At 42.0% G+C, this 20,533-nt stretch overlaps 1 protein-coding gene across 1 annotated transcript in view; it reads right to left on the reverse strand.

The window, feature by feature from the left end:
* Positions 1–255: 255 nt before the first annotated feature.
* Positions 256–20,533, reverse strand: part of kifbp (kinesin family binding protein) — a 31,975-nt gene continuing 11,697 nt past the window's right edge. The window contains exons 2-7 of the mRNA XM_059947311.1: positions 16,638–16,736; positions 15,021–15,100; positions 6,222–6,405; positions 4,960–5,053; positions 2,175–2,287; positions 256–1,230 (exon numbers count right to left, since the gene is read on the reverse strand). Of these exons, the coding sequence (XP_059803294.1) occupies positions 352–1,230; positions 2,175–2,287; positions 4,960–5,053; positions 6,222–6,405; positions 15,021–15,100; positions 16,638–16,736 (1,449 nt within the window). The 3' untranslated portion in view covers positions 256–351. The remainder of the gene's footprint in view (positions 1,231–2,174; positions 2,288–4,959; positions 5,054–6,221; positions 6,406–15,020; positions 15,101–16,637; positions 16,737–20,533) is intronic.

A 20,533-nucleotide genomic window follows, 5' to 3' on the forward strand; every position in this document is an offset into this window, starting at 1 on the left:
GAGTAAGTGGATATAGCCGCAAGGCAGTGTAAGTTTGAGATCAGAGTTTTCCTTCTAGATGAGCTGCCAACAATGGCTGACGAGCTCACTGTGGGAATTTTGGAAAAATTGCAAAACATTGACTTGATTTCAGAAGTGCCTAATTGTCTTGAAAATTCTTTAGAATTTCCAGTGACTGTAAATGCTGTTATAAATGCTGCAAACTCTTTTCTTCCCATTTATGGCTGTAGTGACAAAAGACAAAAGCAACTTAACTGACTCCATAGGGTATGTTTATTGCACAAGAAAGTATGTAGCATGAACCAACGATGCAATGAAGCATGTCACCAGACCAGGACACAGCCAACACTTTTAGGTGAATGGTGCTAATTTAGACCTTAGTTTCTCCATTCTTGCTGGCAATAGGGTGGCCATCTCAACACAAAGCTCCAGCTCAGGCTCCATGGCTTTGGCAGCATCAGCGTGACAATTACAATAATCAACCACAAAGCGGTAACAGTCCACTGACCGCTGCATGTTCTCCAGCTGCAACTTTGGATCAGACGTGATCATTTTACTGTATAACCATCCAATACGAAACTTTGCCACCAATGCTGGCCGTAAAACATCAGATTCCAGTTGCTCTGGAAACTTCTTCTCCAAGTTCTTCAGGGAGTCCAGGAAGAGGCTGTAGTAGGAAATGGCTGATTGAGCCAGGTGATTGATTTTCTTTATATTATGACTATCCAGCTCATCTAATCGGTTGGCAATGGAGACCTTTAGCTCCATCATTTCATAGTACGTATCCCCCATCTCAAACTGAAGTTGCCTGCAGACCAAGAGGTAATACTGAGGGTTTAACTCTGTGTAGACAGCGTTCAGCATATCTATACGTCGTTTATGCATCTTGCAACGCCTCTCCAAATCCTCTTCAAAGAATGCCAAGGCTTTGAATAATGCACTGTGATCCTGAACCACTTCAATATGGTCAGTTACATGATCGTCCAACTGGAAAAACTCCTTGGCTTCATGCACATAGCTCTGGCCAACCAAAAATACCTCTCGGGCTTTCATGAAGTCTACAGGGTAAATGCAGCTCACCTTCTCCTCAACAGACTGGATCAGGTCAAATGTATCACTGGACCCAAACAGCACAGCACTTTTCCTCCCCTGCTCTTTCTCCTCCTCTTCTTTTTTCAATTTGGTCTTCAGCTCTTCCTGCCGATCCCAATCCAATTCACCAATATCATTCTGTAAGAAAATATAGCTACAGCAAACAGAGTTTTCTCAACAGTTACTGCATTTGTCCACGGCATTCATACTGTCAAATGTATGTAATGAAATCAATATTATATTATGTAATAAATCAATATATATTATCCACCAAACTCCACCAGGAAAAGGCCCTGTCATGTGAATTTGTCAGATGGCTGTAGCACAAGCTACAGAGAAAACATGTTCATGCACACAATATTTCAAAATAATGCAGGGATTTCCTGCTCTTGCCTGACAGCAGCAGGCACAGAGGGCATGGACTTGCATGTCAAGCACTGAACTCTAACAGAGAAGTGAATTTGGTAGGGGCACCAAGCAGTCAAGTTGAAAATGTTAAATAAAGATCATATGGAATTAGCTGGTCCTATTTGAGGGGCTTCCAGAATGAGTATAGCTACAAGTGTGGGCAATTGGGACTGGAAATTTTGTTGCTATTTGCCAGCAAGAAACACCACCAGGAAAATGGAGAGCTGGTTACAACAATGAATTCCCGCATGTGCTTAACCTGAGAATGGCAGACCAGAGCAATTTTCATAGAGGATTTTGGTTTCACTAGCCCTAACTTTGCTCTTGGATAGGACTTCATCCCTCACAGAAAGTTGTGGAGGGATTTCTGATGCCACGAAGCTGAAAGTCAATAACGATGATTCAGGGACCATTTTATAAACTACTCCTTGCAAGGAGAGGTGAGCCAATAGCAGGCATGACAAGGAACCTGGGGCAGAGGAAGGTGGGATCAGCTGGAACCCCTTCAAGAGCCAGTAAATCACCCTGCTTGGATATTCCCTTATTTTACTGACAATGAAATTAATTTTTCCCATATCCCACTGTTTATCTAACAGATGATTCAAGTATGCACCTAAGTAAGGGACCACTATAAAGGTTCAAGTATCAAAAAAACCCAAGCCCTCTTCAGATACCTCAAGCAGTTTGCGTGAATCTTGCAACAGGTTGAGACAATATTTTATCCAACATCGTGCTATTTCTGCCTTCTTCTGTTGGAGCTGATCCCGACGGTCCCTCTCTTCTTCGCCTGTGTTGGAGAAAAAAGACTGGGTGGGTGCTTCCCATTAACTGCCCACACCCCCCCCCAAAAAAAAACAACAAACACAAATAAACCATATCATTACTTCCGTGTTCCCCACCTCTGGCAGGTCAAAATTGGCCCTCTCAGTCAACAGCTGTCCTGGCCTATCCCTTCACCTCATACCCAATACTCTTCTGTCAGGATAGAGAACTACAAACCCCATTTCCAGAAAAGTTGGGATATTTTCCAAAATGCAATAAAAACAAAAATCTGTGATACGTTAATTCACGTGAACCTTTATTTAACTGACAAAAGTACAAAGAAAAGATTTTCAATAGTTTTACTGACCAACTTAATTGTATTTTGTAAATACACACAAATTTAGAATTTGATGGCTGCAACACACTCAACAAAAGTTGGGACAGAGGCATGTTTACCATTGTGTTACATCACCTTTCCTTTTAATAACATTTTTTAATCGTTTTGGAACTGAGGATACTAATTGTAGTAGATTTGCAATTGGAAATTTTGTCCATTCTTGCTTGATACAAGACTTCAGCTGCTCAACAGTCCGTGGTCTCCGTTGTATGGTTCTCCTCTTCATGATGCGCCATACATTTTCAATAGGAGATAGATCTGGACTGGCAGCAGGCCAGTCAAGCACACGCACTCTGTGTCTACAAAGCCACGCTGTTGTAGCCCGTGCAGAATGTGGTCTGGCATTATCTTGCTGAAATAAGCACGGACGTCCCGGGAAGAGAAGTCGCCTTGATGGCAACATATGTCTCTCTAAAATCCTAATATATGCCTTAGAGTCAATGGTGCCTTCACATACATGTAACTCACCCATGCCGTGGGCGCTGATGCACCCCCATACCATCACAGATGCTGGCTTTTGCACCTTTCACTGATAACAATCAGGATGGTTGTTTTCAACTTTGGCACGGAGAACTCGACACCTGTTTTTTCCTAAAACTAGCTGAAATGTGGACTCATCTGACCACAGCACACGGTTCCACAGTCTTTCGGTCCATCTGAGATGTGCTCGGGCCCAGAGAACTCACCAGCGTTTCTGCGTAGAGTTGATGGATGGCTTCCTCCTTGCGTAATACAGTTTCAAATTGCATTTCTGGAAGCAGCAACGGACTGTGTTAAATGATGATGGTTTTCCGAAGTACTCCCAAGCCCAGGTGGCTATAATTGTCACAGTAGCATGACGGTTTCTTAGGCAGTGCCGCCTGAGGGCTCGAAGATCACGTGTATTCAACAGTGGTTTCCGACCTTGCCCTTTACACACTGAGATGTCTCTGAATTCTCTGAATCTTTTCACAATATTATGTACTGTAGATGTTGAAAGACCTAAATTCTCTGCAATCTTGTGTTGGGAAATGTTCCTTTTGAACTGACTAACAATTCTCTCATGAATTTTGGCACAAAGGGGTGAGCCACGACCCATCCTTGCTTGCAAAGACTGAGCCTTTGATGGACTCTACTTTTATACCCAGTCATGATCCCTCACCTGCTACCAATTAGCCTGATTAATGTTAAGTCTTCCAAACCGGTGTTACTTGAATATTCTGTGCACTTTCCAATCTTATTTTAACTCTGTCCCAACTTTTGTTGTGTGTGTTGCAGCCATCAAATTCTAAATTTGTGTATATTTACAAAATACAATTAAGTTGGTCAGTAAAACTACTGAAAATCTTCTCTCTGTACTTTTGTCAGTTAAATAAGGGTTCACGTGAATTAACATATCACAGATTTTTGTTTTCATTGCATTTTGGAAAATATCCCAACTTTTCTGGAAATGGGGTTTGTACAAAGACCTACTATTCTCCCATTAGACAAATCTCTTCACTCCTATATCTTAAAATGGCCTTCCCCTTAAGCTCCCTAGTTCAAGGTTATTTAGATACTGGAAAAAGCCTGTGTATCCTCATCCAGAACTTTAAGGTGCACTGGAGATATGGTGACTTGGCCGTTTAGATTCAGAACTGGCTTGTGTGTAAAAGATAGGGTAGTGATCAATGGGATTTATTTTGGGTGGGGGTACATAACTAGTGGTGTTCTACAAGATGGCTGCTGTTTGTGATACATATGAATTACTTGGAGAGCACAGATGGGTGTGTTAGTAAGTCCACATATGATACAAAGATTGGTGATTTTGTGAATAGTGTAGATTTCTAAAGGATACAGCAGGACAATGATCAGTTGCAGGTATGGGTGAGGAAATGGCAAATGGCGTTTAACCTGCACAAATACTAAGGTAATGCACTTAGGAAAAATCTAATGTAACAGGAATGTACATAGCTAATGGCAATAATGCTGTTCAGAAGGATCTTAGGGGTCCAAGTTCATGGCTACTTGGAAGCGGTTGCACAGGTTGATAGGGTGGGAAAGGTCAAGGCAAAGATATGTAGGCTCTATATATTTTTTAAAGCAGCATGTTGAGTACCTGCAGTATACTGCCAGGGATGGCTATGGAGGCAAATTCAATAGCTGTGTTTAAGAGGCACATGAATATGCAGAGAATGAAGGCATAGGGACATTGTGTGGTCAGAATGGCTTAGTTTTGTTATTTAGTTCAGTACAACATTGTGTGAAGGGCCTGGCCTGTAATGTTCTGTTCCACATACCTGCAAACACTATTGAGACCATTGCAAGACAGTCACACTTACTTTCCTCTGCTGGAGATTCCGAGGACACTGCTCCCGCTTGGTTAAAGATCACATTGGAAGCAGCAAGGCACAGGCGACCTTCCATGTAACGCTGCTGCTCAAGAAACAACAAACAATATGTTGGGTGAAATTCAAGTTCCATATTACTGATTGCTATTTCCACCGTGGCTCTTAATTACAGTAACTGCCTTCTCCATTTAAAAACCATAGTCTGGCACATGGAGAATGCCCTGTCCTAAAGCCTGCTACAACATAGTCCTCTGTGTGGTGCTGTATCTTGATGTTATATTGCTCTGCTTCCCCCTAGTGGACAAGCATAATTAAACCTGCATACCTATTTGCATCATTACCCACCCTTCTTTCATTTGGAGCCTCAGCTGGGAGGATTATCAATTCCTAGACAATACCTGTTACTACTTCCTGATGGAGACACAAATGAGTAACTCAGAATCGAGGATAACATCCACTTTATTTCCACCATCCTGAGGCACAGGAACAACTATTGTATCCTTTCACTATAAAGGCTAAGATCAGGTAATTTAATACAAGGAGCCACCCTGCCTACATGATTTCATATTAGGAATAAAACTTAACTAAAACTATAATTGCATTAAAAGGATTCTGCCAAGAAACTATACTCAAAACTGTATATACACCCCACATACTCAGTTCCTTCTATGCCACTTTAGTGTGGCTCCAGCATCCCATTTTGTTCATTCAATCCTCTAGCACTGCCTCTTACTTCTCCTTCATCATCCCACCCCCATCTCTTCCATCTATTTACTACATCTCTATTCCAACATGCCTGCCAGGTTAACACCTCAAAGACCCTTATCGACTTCATCTCATTGTATTCCTATGTTCATTCCTCCATACTAGCCCCTACAAATGATGGATGAATACTTTTCTCAGTATACCCCTCCAATTACCCCATGCCATCCGCCTCCTCCCTTACCCCTCCCAATCGTATCCCGTGCTCCTTGCCCTCCCCGTTCTCCTTTCCCCACACCCCTATATGATACCCACGTCAGTGCTGCAGCTTTGCCTCACCACCCCCAGTACCCATTGATCCGACTCCACCAAAGTAACATGCTTGTTGCCAGAATCCTCCATCAGTTTACAGGACAATTTAACACAGGGAATGGAAAACCATAGGATGATGCCACCATTTCCATCTACAAACAAGAGTTTAGAGACCCTCCCATTCAAAGATCACAATTAATAAGGACTGCTGCTTGGAAACAGAGCACAGGAAAGCTTACCTTGGTGATGTAATATTGTGACAAGGTGGCAGCATTGATAGCCCACTCCACAGGGTTATAATGGTTGAACTGCAGTTGGCGTTGAAGGGTAGTGTGACAGTATCTGGCAGCCTTTTCATTCATATCCAAGTGTTTATAGACTTGTGCCAGATAGTACAGGGTATGAGTATAAACCTTCTCAAACCTGCACAATTCAAACATATTTGGCAGCAATCAAAGTCATGGCTAGACATTCACATTTGGAGTATGAATGCTCAGTTACACACGAACAGCATTATAATTAATTTACAGAAGAGTACTACTGGCAAGGTCTGCATTTATTGCACGCACTGGTGTCCTTTGAATTGCAGTCTTTGATGTAGTGATAGTCCCACATCATCCCATGAAAGGATATTGCTGTAACCAGACTCTAACACAATAGAGGATAAGTAACATTGAGTCAGGATGACATGGGAATTGGTGAGAACTCAAATGGAAGCCACTCCGACATTTCTGCTGCCCTCACCCTGTCAGATGGCGGAAGCTGCAGATACAAGGGTGCTTGGCAAATTGCTGCAGCAGTTGTGCAGAGGGCAGCGGCAATGGTGCATCTGAAGTGAACCATTTGTTATAGGATTTCCAGCCTCTCTACCCTATCCTTAAAGCCACAGCATTCACTTGAGTGGTGTGCTGGAACTAGTGACTCCAAGATGTTGATGACATAGGATTCAGCAATAATACCAGTCTCTTGTTCAACTGATAATTCCTACCACTGTGTATAGGCAATTACCTGGGGATTGAAGAAAAAGTACCAAGAAATAGTCAGCTATGTGTGGAACCAAGACAGTTGGCTATGCGTAGAACACTTGATACAACATAAATGGTAGTTTTGTAGGAAATAGGTTGTTTCAGAGAAACCTTCAGAAAGAGGGCACGGGGCAGCACAGTTCCTATACTATCAGACTCTTAACTCAGAGGCCTGAAAAAAAACTCTAAACTCTGGAAAACCAAAAATGCTGGACACTTAGATCAGGCAAGACCTGCAGAAAGAGAAACAATTAATTTTTCAGATCTTGCTCTTCCTCACTTTCCCAGCTCTGACGAAGGTCCCTGATTGGAATCATTAGTCGCTTCTCTTCCCACACGATGCCTGACCCACTGCGAGTTTCCAGCAATTCCTGTTTTAATTTCTAAGTCCGGGGATGATGACCATGAAACTTCCAAATTCTCATAAACAGCTGCCCTATGTTGTTCTAGGAGGCAACCTGTCATCTGCTGTAGTATATGGGGCACCTAGCATGCAGCAGTAGAGCTGACAGATCTGTCCCCTCCATAACTTAACTGTCCTACATAAACATTAAAATAAAGACAACAAATGGAGCACCTGTCATTGGATTAGGACTGGACATCCAACCCCAAATGGCATGTGAACTGAAACACTAAAGTAAATTTCGAAAATTCAATGTACTAGTACTAACAAAATGGCATTTTTGTCTGTGATCAAATGGAACCTATATTGTACCAGAATGCTTTGCTAATAGTGTTCTTGCAACAGTATGCTGATGGAACCCGTGTCCTTGACAAACTGCAACTCACAGATGCATTCCTGGAAGAACGCCAAGTACACTAATTAAGCAAGACAGAATGCACCCTTCCCTTGAAGTAAAGTGTGGGTAGCTGTGCTATGCTGGACTATACTATCAGACTCTTACTCGAGGCCTGAAAAAAAACTCTAAATGCTGGAAAACCAAAAATGCTGGACACTTAGATCAGGCAAGACCTGCAGAAAGAGAAACAATTAATTTTTCAGATCTTGCTCTTCCTCACTTTCCCAGCTCTGACAAAGGTCCCTGATTGGAATCATGACTTTGATTTAGCCATGACTTTGATTGCTGCCAATCACATAGTAAGGAGTGACTATGCTATCTGTTTTCCAGAGACATCACCGGTGCTTAAACAGTGATGGTCTTCCCTTGCTGCAAGTAAATGTGCTTATGATTGATTGATCCACTTTGAATTAATTGTTGTTTGTTATGGAATGTAGAGAAAAGGTACTTGACAACATCCATCCCCAGAAAGCATGTGAACAGACACACTTCAAGTGAGATTCTAAAATTCAATACCATTTTTAGCTGTGTAAGGTTCTCAAACGGATCACAGCTTCGATCACAACTTCCCTCTCAGAATGTCCTGTGCTGACAAGTAACTTTACAATGGTACCAAACAATCAAATACCCTATGACTATTGCATTATACAACCACCATATAGTTGGGGATACAAGAGATTAAAGATGCTAGAAACTGGAGCAACAAACAAAATGCTGGAGAAACTCAGCAGGTTAGGTAGCATCTATAGGGGCAAATGGACTGTCAAGATTTCAGGTTGACACACACCATCTACAGCGGTGCTAGAAAGTTTAAGAACCCTATAGAATTTTGTCTATTTCTGTATAAACATGACCTAAAATGTGATCAGATCTTCAGGAAGTCCTAAAACTAGACAAAGATAACACAATTAAATAACTAACACACAAAAAATTATATTTGTTCATTTATTTATTGAGAAAAATGATCCAATATTACATGTATTTGTTGGAAAATGTATGAACCTTTGCTTCCAGTAACTGGTGTGACCCCCCCCCACCCTTGTACAGCAATAACTTCAACCAAACATTTCCAGTAATCATTGATCAGTCCTGCACATCGGATTGGAGGAATTTTAGGCCATTCCTCCTTACAAAACTACTCCAACTCTGGGATGCTTATGGCTTCCTTACACGAACTGCTTGCTTCACGTCCTTCCATAACACTTCTATAGGACTAAGGTCAGGAATTTGACTTGGCCATTGCAAAACACGAATTATCTTCTTTTTAAACCATTCTGTTGTTGATTTATTCTTGTCTTTCAGATCATCGTCTTGTTGTATTATCTAATTTCTATTAAAGCTTCAGGAGATGGGCCTCTACCCTGATGTTCTGTAAAATGCCTTGATAAAATTTTGAATTTATTGTTCCCTTAACAATTGCAAGCTGTCCAGGCCCTGAGGGCAAAGCAGCCCAAGCCATGATGCTCCTTCCACTACGCTTCACAGGTAGGATGAGGTTTTGGTGTTGGTGTGCAGTGCCCTATTCCTCCAAACTTAGCAATGTGTATTTCTGCCAAGAAGTTCAATCTCTGTCTCATCTGTTCACAGAACATTGTCCCAGAAGCATTGCAGAACATCCAGAGGGCATTTGCAAACTTGAGATGTGCAGCAATGTCTGCACCCAGGATAGGTCTGGACCCAAGGTTGAGATTTTTGATTGGAGAAAGGCTAACTTTGAGGAAATGTGAAAGGATTTAGAAGGAGTGGATTGGGACAAGTTGTTTTATGGGAAGGATGTAATAGAGAAATGGAGGTCATTTAAAGGTGAAATTTTCAGGGTACAGAATCTTTATGTTCCTGTTAGGTTGAAAGGTTAAAAGTTTGAGAGCCATGGTTTTCAAGGGATATTGGAAACTTGGTTCGGAAAAAGAGAGAGACCTACAATAAATATAGGCAGCATGGAGTAAATAAGGTGCTTGAGGAATATAAAGAATGTAAAAAGAATCTTAAGAAAGAAATTAGAAAAGCTAAAAGATATGAGGCTGCTTTGGTGAGTAAGGTGAAAATAAATCCAAAGGGTTTCTACAGTTATGTTAATAGCAAAAGGATAGTGAGGGATAAAATTGGTCCCTTAGAGAACCAGAGTGGACAGCTATGTGTGGAGCCGAAAGAGATGGGGGAGATTTTGAATGATTTCTTTTCTTCAGTATTCACTAAGGAGAAGGATATTGAATTGTGTACGGTAAGGGAAACAAGTAGGGTAGTTACAGAAACTATGATGATTAAAGAGGAGGAAGTACTGGCGATTTTAAAGAATATAAAAGTGGATAAGTCTCCGGGTCCTGACAGGATATTCCCTAGGACCTTGAGGGAAGTTAGTGTAGAAATAGCAAGGGCTCTGACAGAAATATTTCAAATGTCATTAGAAACAGGGATGGTGCCGGAGGATTGGCACATTGCTCATGTGGTTCCATTGTTTAAAATGGGTTCTAAGAGTAAACCTAGCAATTATCGGCCTGTAAGTTTGATGTCAGTGGTGGGTAAATTAATGGAGAGTACTGTTGGCCCTCATCCGCAAATTCCGCATCCGCGAATTCAACCAACCTTGAATCGCGAAAACCCAGAAGTGCTCTTCCAGCACTTGTTGTTCGAGCATGTACAGACTTTTTTTCTTGTCATTATTCCCTAAACAATGCAGTATAACAACTATTTTACATAGCACTTACATTGTATTAGCTGTTATAAGTAATCTAGGGATGATTTAAAGTATACCGGAGGATGTGTGTGGGTTATTGTGAATCGGGATCGAAAAAAATCATAAGTTCTTTTAGGAAGTAAGTCGGAACAGGTACATCCAGTATTATTTAGCATCAGTTAGTCAAACGTTTGTCTTAGTATATAGTATATATTTTACCTTTCTATGCATATAAAACACTTAAGAATGTATGTTTCAGCGCTGGGCTCGGGAAGTTCCCGAGTTCGACCTAGTGACAGATCGCTCCTGAGCGCACTCCACTGTGCTGGATTGATGTGGAGGATCAAAAACCCAAAACCCAATAATTAAACCACTGTGTTGCTTAGTAATAATTGTAGCTTTCATCGGGGCAGGGCTTTTCACATGCTCCATTAAAATTGTTCCGATCGTTGACCCACTGTAGCCTAACACTTTTCCAATGACCGATGGCGTTTCACCTCTTTCCGATCACTTTATTACTTCCACCTTATTTTCAATCACGATCCTGATTACTTTCGTGAAGAGCAACACCGCGGATTCAGAGCTATGCCGAGTCCTAATGCCCACCGCTCTGAACATGTTAAATAAAGTCTGGGGTTCCGCTGGGTCCTAAAGACCACTCACACTGATTCAGGTTAAATAAGGGACTTGAGCATCTGCAATTTTTGGTATCCGCGGGGGGGTTTCGGAACCAATCCCCCCGCAGATAAGGAGGACTGACTGTATTCTTAGAGATGGTATATATAATTACCTGGATAGACAGGGTTGATTAGGGACAGTCAGCATGGATTTGTGCGTGGAAGGTCATGTTTGACAAATCTTATTGAATATTTTGAAGAGGCTATGAGGAAAGTTGACGAGGGTAAAGCAGCAGATGTTGTCTTTGGTAAGGCCTTTGACAAGGTTCCACACAGAAGGTTAGTTAGGAAGGTTCAATTTTTAGGTATTAATATTGAAGTAGTAAAATGGATTCAACAGTGGCTGGATGCGAGATGCCAGAGAGTAGTGATGGATAACTGTTTGTCAGGTTGGAGGCTGGTGACTAGTGGTGTGCCTCAGGGATCTGTACTGGGTCCACTATTGTTTGTCATATACATTAATGATCTGGATGATGGGGTAGTAAATTGGATTTGTAAATCTGCAGATGATACTAAGGTAGGTGGTGTTGTGGATAATGAAGTACGTTTTCAAAGCTTGCAGAGAGACTTAGGCCAGTTGGAAGAGTGGGCTGAAAGATAGTAGATGGAGTTTAATGCTGTTAAGTGTGAGGTGCTACATTTTGGTTGGAATAATCCAAATAGGACATACATGGTAAATGGTAGGGCACTGAGGAATGCAGTAGAAGAGTGATCTAGGAATAATGGTGCATAGTTCCCTGAAGGTGGAATCTCATGTGGATAGGGTGGTGAAGAAAGATTTTGGTATGCTGGCTTTTATAAATCAGAGCACTGAGTATAGGAGTTGGGATGTAATGTTAAAATTGTACAAGGCATTGGTGAGGCCAAATTTGGAGTATTGTGTACAGTTCTGGTCACCGAATTATAGGAAAGAAGTCAACAAAATAGAGAGAGTACAGAGGAGATTTACTAGAATGTTACCTGCGTTTCAGCACCTAAGTTACAGAGAAAGGTTGAACAAGTTAGGTCTTTATTCTTTGGAGCGTAGAAAGTTGAGGGGGGACTTAGTAGAGGTATTTAAAATTATGAGGAGGATAGATAGAGTTGACATGGATAGGCTTTTTCTATTGACAGTAGGGGAGATTCAAACAAGAGGACATGAGTTGAGAGTTAAGGGGCAAAAGTTTAGGGGTAACACGAGGGGCAACTTTTTTACTCAGAGAGTGGCAGCTATGTGGAACGAGCTTCCGGTAGAAGTGGTAGAGGGAGGTTCAATAGTCATTAAAAAAAAAATTGGATAGGTATATGGACAGGAAAGGAACGGAGGGTTCTGGGCTGAGTACAGGTCGGTGGACTAGGTGAGAGTAAGCGTTCGGCACGGACTAGAAGGGCCGAGATGGCCTATTTCCATGCTGTAATTGTTATTTGGTTATATATGAACACCACTCTGGTTCAGTGCTTTTCTTATAGTGAACACGTGAATAGAGACTTTAGCAAGTTCCGAGAGATTTCTGCAGGTATTTTGCTGTTACCCTTGGGTTCTTTTTCACCTCTTTCAGCGTTGCACATTGTGCGCTTGGTGTGATCTTTGCAGGATGCCCACTGCTAGGGAGAGTAGCAACAGTGCTGAGTTCACTCCATTTGTAGACAGTTATTCTTACTGTGGACTGATGAACACTTGGATCTTTAGAACGACTTTTGTAACCTTTTCCAGCTTCATGTATCTCTACAATTCTTCTAAGGTCCTCTGAAAGTTGTTCTGATTGAGGCATGATGCACATAAACAGATCTTCTTGAGAAGAGCGGGCTCTGTCAGTAGCATGACTTTGTGTGTCTTTTTATTTTTTACAGGGCAGGGGACCTCCTCAACCCACACCTCTAATCTCATTTCATCTCATTGATTGGAACACCTGACTCCAAATAGCTTTTGTGGAAGGCATCACCCCAGAGGTTCACATACTTTTTTCTAACAAATACATCTAATATTGGATAATTGTTCTCAATAAATAAATGAACAAGCATAATGGTTTTTTTCATTATTTATTTAATTGGGTTCTCTTTATCTAGTTTTAGGACTTACGTGAATATCTGATCATACTTAGGTCACATTTATGCAGAAATAGAGAAAAGTCTACAGCGTTCACAAACTTTCTAGCACCATTGTACATACACGTTAACTTTTCAAAAAATTCAACTGTTAGCTTAAAATTGCAAGATAAACTCGTAAGTTTATCTCGTAAGTTCAGTCTGGAGCAGGCAGTATTTCTGTATAATAGCAGCAGCAAAACTTCAACCAAAAGAACGCCTCACAGCCTGCAACTATTAAGGAGGACACCTGCTACATAAGGATCATCGATCATACTGGTGCCCAATTATAGCAGGGTAAGCTACCTCAACGACTATCACCAGAAAGCCCTCACATCTATTGTAATGAAATGTTTTGGCTGGTGATGGCTAGAATTCATTCCCATCTCAGCAAGTACCTGCAGCTGTTGCAATTTGTCTACTCCAACTCCCCACAACAGGTCGACAATGGACAGAACTCACTAGTTCTCCACTCCATTTTGGAGCACCCAGATGCATGGTTGCATGCTTTGCCCACTGCACTACCTTCATGACAAAGCACAGCTCAAGCAGCATGTATAAATTCACAGATATCACCACTGTTGTTGGCAGAATCTTAGATGGCAACAAAGAGGTGTACAGGAGGGAGTCAGATTGGTTAGTGAAGTGGCGTTGCAACAACAACTTCATACTCAACATCAGCAAGAGCAAGGAACTGAAAGTGGGCTTCAGAAAGAAAAACACATTAATTCATAATCAGTACCTCATTATCCCTTTGCTTTTGCACTATTTATTTTGTAAATTTATGGCAATTTCATAGTATTAGTAAAATTATATATAATTTTTGGGAATTTAATGTTTTTACACTGCACTGCTGCCACATAACAACAAATTTCACGTCATAAAAGGGGTAATAAGCCTGATTCTGAACACTATCATAAACACAAGAGATTGTGCAGATGTGGAAATCCAGGGTAACACACGCAAATGCTGGAGAAACCCAGCAAGTCAGGCAATATCTTTGGAGCGAAGTAAAGAACCGATATTTTTGACTGAGAGCCTTAGTCAGGATTAGGAAGGAAAAGGAAAGAAGCCAGAATAAGGTGGTGGTGGGGGTGGGAAGATGTACAAGCTAGAAGGTGATAGGTAAAACTAGGTAAGAGGGAATGAAGTGAGAGTGGGAGATGACAGGTGGAAAAGCTAAAGGGTTGAAGAAGGAGAAATCTGATAGGAGAGTGGACCATGGGAGAAAGGGAAAGAGGAGAGGTGCCAGAGGGAGATGATAGGCAGGTGAGAAGAGAAGGGGTAAGAGAGGAGCCAAAATGGGGAATGGAAAAAGAAGACGTGAAGATAAAGAAATCTATGTTCGTACCATCAGGTTGGAGGCTACCTAGATGGAATATGAGGTGTTCCTCTTTCAACTTGAGAGTGTCCTCATCGTGGCAGTAGACTAAGATGTCAAAATGGGAATAAGCAGTGGAATTAAAATGATTGGCCATCAGGAAAATCCTGCTTGCTGTGGATGGAGCAAAAATGCTTGACAAAGCAATCCCTCAATCTAAGTTGTGTCTCACCAACATAGAGGCGGCGTATTTGGGTATGGGATACAGTAGGTGACCCTAACAGACTGGTAAGTGAAGTGTCACCTCACCTGGAAGGACTGGAGGGAGATCAGTGGAAAGGGATGAATATACAAGGGAATCACGGAGAGAGCAATCCCTGCAGAAGGCACAGAGTAGGGGAGAGATAAAGTATTTGGTGGTAGTTGCAGAGAAGGATGTAAAATTTTGGAAGTTATGTAAATTCAGAAAAGCCATACCTTTTCTGTCTCTCCTGCTCACTCAGCCTGTCCTCTTCTCCCAGGAAATGCTCATGTGTGTCCCACGGTGGAGTACCAATCTAAAGAAAAATTAACACATGAGCTCTGAATTTTATTTAATTACGTGATTCATCAACTATTGTCCAGTATCCCTTCTTCTATCCAGATTCTGTTCCTCTGCTAAAAGCATAAGCATGGTGTCACGGCAACAGGCAAAGCCTATAAACCAATATCCATGTTTTCAGGTGATGGCCTAAGCAATGTTGGCTCTCCACAGGAACACGAATTTCCCAGCATGTTTTCCTTCTCCCATTTTCCAATGTAATCACACCATTGGCCTATACACAATTGAAATTTAATACTGCATCCCCTTCAGTGAAAAACAAACCAGAAACTGGTTTATCCATGTCACCACCATTGGTTAAACCCCATCAATCCAATACACAACAAATGGTTGTTCTCCTCAATATCCATTAGATACACAACTGGTTAACAGAATGTCCAATATTCACACCAATGACAACTTAATTCACTGTCTAATTTACACATAAACACCCTTACTTATTAATGGTTAACCTACAGTGCAGAACTCACATATAAGTGGTTATCTTTACAAAAATTAATGTACTTGTGCCTGTTGTTAGCTATTCCAAGTGGCAAAAATAATTGTTGATTATCTCTTCATTGACATGCAATACAAAAACATAAAAGAATAAAGAGCCAAAGAAACAACAAACCAATGCTGTGGAGGAACACACACAAAATTGTTGGCACAATTAGGGCCAAGACCCTTCTTCAGTACTGAGAAGATGTCAGGGTAATAAGGTGGGGGCAGGGGAAGGCTAGCTGGAAGGTGATAGCTGAAGCCAGGTTAGCAGGAAAGGTCAAGAGCAGGAGGAGAAGGAAGTGATATTGGGAAATATAAGGGAGAGTGGAGGAACATATGAGCAAATAGGCTAGGGAAATGGGATTAATGGAATTGTTGAGAGTTGGCATAGACTATATTGGCCAAGCTTGCAGATGATGTAAAGATAGAGATGGGGCAGGTAGCATTGAGGAAGCAGGGAATCTGCAGACAGACTTGGACAGGTTGGGAAAACGGGTTAATGGAATACAGTGCAGGGAGACACATAGTAATTGACCTTGGTAGAAGAAATAAAGGCAAAGACTACTTTCTAAGTGGGAGAGAATTTTTTTTAAGCCAGAGAGCAGTGAATCTGTGGAATTCATTGCCACAGACAGCAGAATGAGGTTTAGAAGGAAAATCAGACAAGATTAAATGGCAGAACAGACTCAAAAGGCTAAATGGCCTAATTCTTCTTCCATATCTTATGGTCAAGTCATATCAACAAACACAGAATCGGAAGCACAGAAGAGTTGTCACAGGCCAGATGGTCCAGGTGAAACAAGGGTTCTAAAGAAGTAAAAAGATCCAATATGTGGGGGTGAGGGTGGCTGCTAGCCAAATAAATGGAGATTGAAGAGCACAACGTCACATTAAACTTAAAATCAAGGAACCTGCTGAGGACTAATAGTTCATGGACGAGGCCAGAAAGATGAAAGGATTTAGGGTCAGAGAAGCACAAAGCTCTGTAATTTTGTTCATGTTGACTTTACCTCCTTGATATACTGATTGTAAAGTGCTTCAGCATCTTCTAGATAGCTCTTGGCTTTTTCCATTTCTTCCAGTCCAGCCCATAAGATGCCCAACTGATTCTGGAATCAAGAGTGAAGAGTGCTTTAACTTCTGAAAAGTTATCAGTAACTTAAACCTTTAATGTGATGGGAAACAGTTTATATCTTAATGGGCCTAGGCTGGTGATATAAGCTTCCCAAAAGTACTTATTTATTTCAAACTGATCATCATCCATAATAACCCCACCTTGAAAGAGATAATACCCTTGACCTACCTATCACAACTCCATATCCTATTCACATAGTCCTTGCAAGGTTTAGTCATTTCCCACATCTGTCCTAACTTCTCCATTATAGTCATAGTGGTGCTAAAAAGTTTGTGAACTGTGTAGAATATTCTCTATTTCTGTATAAATATGACCTAAACTGTGATCTGTGACCTAAAATTCACGTAAGTTCTAAAACTAGATAAAGAGAATAGAAAAAACATCATTCTTGTTCATTTATTTATTGAGAAAAGTTATCCGATATTAGATATATTTGTTGGAAAAAAGTATGTGTGTAACGTTCTCCTTCGGGTGTAACGAAACGCCGAATTTAACGTCCGGATAAACCACAGCCAATGCAAACCAGATCGCAGTAAGATTAACCATTTACTGTTCACTCTTCACATTAACATATGGTGAAAACTGTTGATAAAACAATACAAGATTGATACAGTATTTGTTCCTTCCTTAATATCACATTTCAAGTGTAAATACTTGCAAAGGTGACTATAACTACATTACACTAAGGTGCAGTATACAGGGAGAGTTTACCTGCTCCATTGACTACTTTAAATACACTTCCATGCAAACTATCCGCGACTCTTTAACTAACGAAAGCATAAACATTATCTACCGTCGTTACCTCTAACAGGATCAGCATTAACATCTTAGTTCAATATATCGATTATCTATTGAGAGAAATGATTCTTAAGGAGTCCATTTAGAATGTGCTGACACAGAAAGAACGTGCAAAGCAACTTGCAGGGCAACGTATAAACCAATTTGCAAAATCAGGATGAAACAATAGCTTGCTGATTAAAGAAGCGATACGGGTAACGGGAAGACATGCTTAACGGTTGAACAATAACGGTGTTAATGCGCTGAGGCTGATAAGTGGGCCAAAGGGGTAATCACATTTGTAATTTTGTAATGAGATTAAAGAAGAATGTAGGGTATAAAAAACTGTGCAAAGTGTAATTCGGCACTCAATCTAGCAGGAGCTGGTTGGGTCCGACTCTGCAGACTCGAAAAATAAAGTTTACCGTTCTGCAAATTGCTGAGACTCAGTGTGTTTCTGACAACGTGGGGGCTCGTCCGGGATCCACACTCCTGCCGCGGTGGACACGAGGAAGGACATCGGAGACGGTGCACCCCACCGAGTTTGGCGGTCCCTGACTCCTTGCTCGTCGCTCCAACGCGGCTTGAGCGAGTGATATCCGGACAGCGCAGAGCGGTAAACGGGGAGAAGGGGACAGTACCTGGTACTGGAAGTCCCCAGGACGCACCGGGTAAGTGCCTACTATTATAGTAGAACGGTGCGGGAATAAGTAAGGACGGAGAAGACCGGGATCGCTACCCGGGGGTCCTCCTGATTAAGTAAGAGCGGAATAAGATGGGAGGGGGTGGCTCTAAAAAAAAAGAGGAAACGGAGAGACCGGGACCATACCCGGGGGTTCCTCCTGATAGCCCCCTCGGTAGAATGTTTGAGAATTGGGGATGTGGAAGACTAAAAGGGAAACAAAAGAAAAAAATGATACAGTACTGTTTAATTTGGTCGAAACGGCCGATAGAAAAACCTGCGGTCTGGTGGCCGCGGCTTGGGTCTGAGGAGGATTGGGTACGACAAGCCTTAAACATTTACGTTAATTCAAAACCAAATGTAAAACCGGAAGAAATTGCTTATGCTTTTTGTTGGGCTCCCTGGCCAGGAGTAACAACAAAGAGTTTTAAATTGGGCATTAAAGGGGAGCGGAAGTGGGACCCACTCGATCATTTACCCCCTCCCTATGTCCAGCCTTCTGCGCCCCTTGCGGGAGCAGAGGGAGAACGTGAAGAAAGTGAAAAAACAGAAGAAATAGACCCGGAGAGGGAAGAGAGGGATGTTAGGGAAAAAGCAAAAGCAAGGATCGAAACAAGGAGTGTGACAGGAGCAGATAAGAAAAAGAAAGACGAATTAAAAAAGGAAGAGGTACAGCTGTGTCCCCTTCGAGAGGTTCCAATGGGAGGAGAACGGGGAGGAACAGGATTTGTAAACGTCCCTCTGACAAGTACCGAAGTACGAGGATTTAAGAAAGATATGAAAACTTTATTAGAAGATCCAATGGGACTGGCAGAACAGTTGGATCAATTCTTAGGACCTAATGTTTACACTTGGGAAGAAATGCATGCGATTATGGGAACGCTATTTTCTGCACAAGAGAGGCAAATGATACGACAAGCTGCAATATCAATTTGGGAAAGGGAACAGCCGAATGAGTTACCGGGGGACCGGAAATTTCCAGTAAACGACCCACAGTGGGACAAACAAGCAGAAGAGAGAAGACGGCAATATCCCATTGCCATGGAAGGGAGGAGGGGATTACAACCTGTAATTGAGACATTAGTATCAGATGGACTCCTGGAAGAATGTATGTCACCCTTTAATACCCCCATCCTACCGGTCCGAAAGCCCGACGGCACGTATCGAATGGTTCAAGATCTGAGAGGCTTAAATGCGGTAGTCCAAACACGATACCCGGTAGTGCCTAACCCCTATACATTAATGAGCAAAATACCTCCTGAACATGAATGGTTCAGTGTGATAGATCTAAAAGATGCCTTTTGGAGTTGCCCGTTGGAGGAAGGTAGCCGAGATATGTTCGCATTTGAATGGGAAAATCCCTTCACTGGGCGGAAGAAGCAACTCCGGTGGACCGTCTTGCCCCAAGGGTTCACGGAGTCCCCAAACCTATTCGAACAGGTACTGGAGCAAGTATTGGCTGGATTCCATTGTACCGAAAAGAACCAACTATTACAGTATGTCGATGACCTACTACTATCGGGACCAGCAGAGGAGGTAGTGCGAGACGATACTATAAGACTCCTGAATTACCTAGGAGAAAAAGGATTGCGGGTGTCCAAGAAGAAACTGCAATTTGTCGAGAAGGAAATAACATATCTCGGACACAGAGTCAGTAAAGGGCACCGCCAAATAACCCCAGAAAGAATAGCGGGAATAACTAAAATACCGCTTCCCAGGACAAAGAAGGAAATAAGACAATTTCTGGGCTTAGTGGGCTATTGCCGGATTTGGATAGAGAATTATACCCCCCTGGTGAAGTTTATGTACGACAAATTGGCAAAGGAAGACCGGGGAATAATCAGCTGGACCGAAGAAGAAGAACAGAAGTTCAGGAAAATAAAAGGGCAACTAATTCGGGCCCCGGTATTAACACTGCCAGCACTGGAAAAGCCCTTTCAGCTGTATGCAACAAACAATGAAGGAACTGCGTTAGGAGTACTAACCCAAGAAAAAGGAGGGAAGCGGCAACCTGTGGCCTTTTTATCAAAAATGTTAGACCCGGTATCCCGGGGATGGCCGACGTGCATACAAGCCGTAGCGGCAGCAGCCGTACTAGTAGAGGAAGCACGGAAATTAACCTTTGGGGGAAGAATGACGGTGTATACCCAGCACTCCGTTAGCACCCTCTTAGCCCAAAAAGCTCAGCGGTGGTTGACGGACTCTCGCATACTGAAATACGAAACCATTCTGATGGTCGGGGATGATGTAAGCTTTGAAAGGAACAATAGTTGTAACCCGGCACAGTTCTTATACATGGAATCAACAGGGGA

The sequence above is a fragment of the Hypanus sabinus genome, chromosome 22 (genome assembly GCF_030144855.1).
Source record: "Hypanus sabinus isolate sHypSab1 chromosome 22, sHypSab1.hap1, whole genome shotgun sequence".
NCBI classification, from domain to species: domain Eukaryota; kingdom Metazoa; phylum Chordata; class Chondrichthyes; order Myliobatiformes; family Dasyatidae; genus Hypanus; species Hypanus sabinus.